Raw genomic sequence first — 2,975 nt, 5'->3', positions numbered from 1 at the left:
GGGTTTTTTTTTTTTTTTTTTTTTTTTTTTTTTTTTTTTTTTGAAAAATTACCTACAACACACGATAAACAGTAGACATATATTTTATTCATATACCACAAGCTACAAGAGAGAGGTGCAATAAGCTTTTATTATAATTTAATCGATCCAAACAATATCATAATAATATTTATTTAGAACTACATTTATTCTAATAATAAGATCATTAAAAATTTATTAAATGTATCCTTTTTTTTGTTCAGGAATAGACTAAGCTTTATATTTTCTTTTTCCTCTCTCTATTTCTCTCTCCTTTGTATAATTCATATATTTTCTACTATATTTTGATAAAGTGGAATGTATAGAAAGTATTGACAATATTACTATAGAGATTATAAATAATGAGCAAGTAATGCAATATAATTAAATAGAGAAAATCAATGTTTCAGACTAATCTTGAACTATAATTTTAGTATGTTTTTATACAAAATGTAATAAATTATATTGAAAGAAATGGACAATTTCGTACAATGTTATTCATTTGCTTTCTCATCACAACAAGGAAAAATAATATTATTGAAAACTAATATTTTATATGATCTTTTTCTGTGATAATTAACGGTGATAATTAAATTTTGATAAATAACTTTTTTGAAGATTATAAATGTAACAACATGTATATATGTAAAATATTCACAAATCTTAATGTTAAAGAGTATTACTTCTATAATATTATGCAAGATCGTTGTAATGCTTGCGCAAATTTAATTTTTTTTTTTCCATACATTACTTTATACTTTTATATTTATATCAATTTTGTTGATTTTTCATCATAGAAGCACGCCGTTACATCTACTCATCTTTATTCTCAAAAGTGATGACTTCTACCTTTGTTATTTTCTTCGGATCAGGAGTTCCTGTTTCAAGTATCTCAACCTTTTGATATACATTGGGCGAATTTAACCAACGTGATCTATCTGTACCTTTACGACCACCTTTCCAAAGCCTATAAAAAATGGAGAATATAAATGGAAGAATTTTTTTCGTTAATTGTTTAATATATATAACAAATTTTATCTAAGAAACATATTTACCCTTGTTTATATAATTCTTCCTCTTCAAGTAAATATCCTAAAGACGAGACCGCTGGCGGTACTTCTACATCATTTCGAGGCCGCGGAGGTTCTCCTTTCACTAACGGATTTCTATATATATAACCAGTTCGGAAACCCTGCCAAATTATATTAAATATAATATATATATATTATATTAAATTATATTTGACGAATATATATGAAATAATTAATAAATGTATTATTTTTAAACAAAAGAATGAAAATCAAAAAAAAAAATCTATATACTTACAGCGTTATCAAGCATCCGCATAAGAGCTTCGAATTCAGTTCCACCGATTCGCCAACGCTTTTCGAGTTTCTCAGTAAGAGCTGTAGTTTCAGAAATTGGAACCGTTTGTTGCGGTGTCGGTGGTTTTCTCGAAGCTTCGAATATAGCTTTTTTAGATTCTTCAGAAATAAGATTTAAATTATCCAAACCGGCAGGCATTAATTTCAATTGAGTCTCACAAGCTAGGACCATATTATAAACATTGAAGAAAGCTTCTTCGACAGTTTCTCCACAACAGAGAGCACCGCGATTCGTTAACAACATGATTTTGTTCATTGGACCAAGATTTCTTGCTATCTTCTCTTTTTCTTCTGGTTCAAAAAATCCACCTATATATTGATGCGTGCTTACCTCTCCTATTACTATACTTTCTTGTCCTATTGGCAATAATCCGCACTTCAATGACGAGATCTAAAGAAATAAATGAAATATTATTTTTTTTAAAAGTAAAATTAAGAGATATCTAAAATTATGTTATTTTTATACTTACAGCAGTAACGGACGGAGTGGTAATATGAACAATGCATTTTATATCGGGTCTCGCAGCATGGATTGTTGAATGCAATTGAAATCCTGCCACATGAACCCCAAAATTGGTTGTTCCTTGTTCCACGATTGTTCCTTGCATATCAACTTTAATCAAACTTGAAGCAGTAACTTCATGATACAATAAACCATATGGATTAACTAAAAAGTGTTCTTGATCTTGATTTAAACGAGCTGTAATTTGTCCTCCAACACCTTGAGTCCAACCATAGAGATCAAGCAATCTAAATACTGCTGCCAATTTGCAGCGCAATAATTTCTCTCCCTTTGCATAACCCATACTTTCAACACCACGTATATCATTGATAGGTAATACACAATTTGAATCTAAAAAAATTAATTACTTAAACATTCAAGCAAATATTTGAATGATATTTCATAAACATACTTTTAAAAATATTTCCGTTGAATCGAGCACCTTGTGCACCCATCATGTCCGAGATTTGCTGTAATAGACCTGATGGTCCAGCACCATCTTTCATTTGTGTTTCAATTATGCGTTCTAATTCTTCTCGAAAAAGTCGCGAATTCATCATCATTTCGACTCTCTTCCTTCTTTCCATCTCTCTCATGTCCTATGAAATAAATATTTAAGTTTAATATATTTTTTAAATATATTTTATTAAAGTTATATATGCAAATATTAAAAGCATTTGTTTTACAGTTTTAGAAATCTTAATATATGATAGAAAGTTCATTTAATATCAATTAGAAACATAATAAATACATAATAAAGAATATAAAAAAAAATCCATTTTTTAAAAATCTTACCGCATCGATATCTGCAGGCCGCATTTTGCTCTTTTCTTCTTCTGTCAAACCATCCATTACTCCATTCGTGTGTGGTTCGGATAATGGTTGTTGTTGACTTGTATCTGCCATCCTTATTTTTTTACTTAGTGTCTCTTTACCAATTCCTTTTTATTTTTTTTCAAATTATATTTTTCTTTTGTATTTTTTATCGTATTTCTATTCGTTATCACTATCACCACCACTATCACATTCACCACTACTATCACTAGCACTATCACTATCGTCTTCGTCGT

The 2,975-nt window shown here is 28.9% G+C and overlaps 1 protein-coding gene across 7 annotated transcripts in view; it reads right to left on the bottom strand.

The window, feature by feature from the left end:
- The window catches only part of LOC102676668 (protein hu-li tai shao), an 11,733-nt gene extending 8,758 nt beyond the window's left edge, over positions 1-2,975 (bottom strand). For all 7 annotated transcript variants that reach the window (XR_420653.1, XR_420654.1, XM_006608082.2 and 4 more), the window contains exons 1-6: positions 2,701-2,975; positions 2,318-2,504; positions 1,874-2,256; positions 1,345-1,794; positions 1,074-1,210; positions 868-985 (exon numbers count right to left, since the gene is read on the bottom strand). Coding sequence is in view for 5 of the 7 variants with exons in the window: in XM_006608082.2 (XP_006608145.1) it covers positions 868-985; positions 1,074-1,210; positions 1,345-1,794; positions 1,874-2,256; positions 2,318-2,504; positions 2,701-2,811 (1,386 nt within the window). In the remaining 2 variants the exon portion in view is untranslated. The remainder of the gene's footprint in view (positions 1-867; positions 986-1,073; positions 1,211-1,344; positions 1,795-1,873; positions 2,257-2,317; positions 2,505-2,700) is intronic.

This window comes from Apis dorsata, unplaced genomic scaffold (genome assembly GCF_000469605.1).
Source record: "Apis dorsata unplaced genomic scaffold, Apis dorsata 1.3 scaffold_29, whole genome shotgun sequence".
NCBI lineage: Eukaryota > Metazoa > Arthropoda > Insecta > Hymenoptera > Apidae > Apis > Apis dorsata.
The sequence above is the reverse complement of the archived record's forward strand: the minus strand, read 5'-3'. Positions and strand labels throughout refer to the sequence as shown.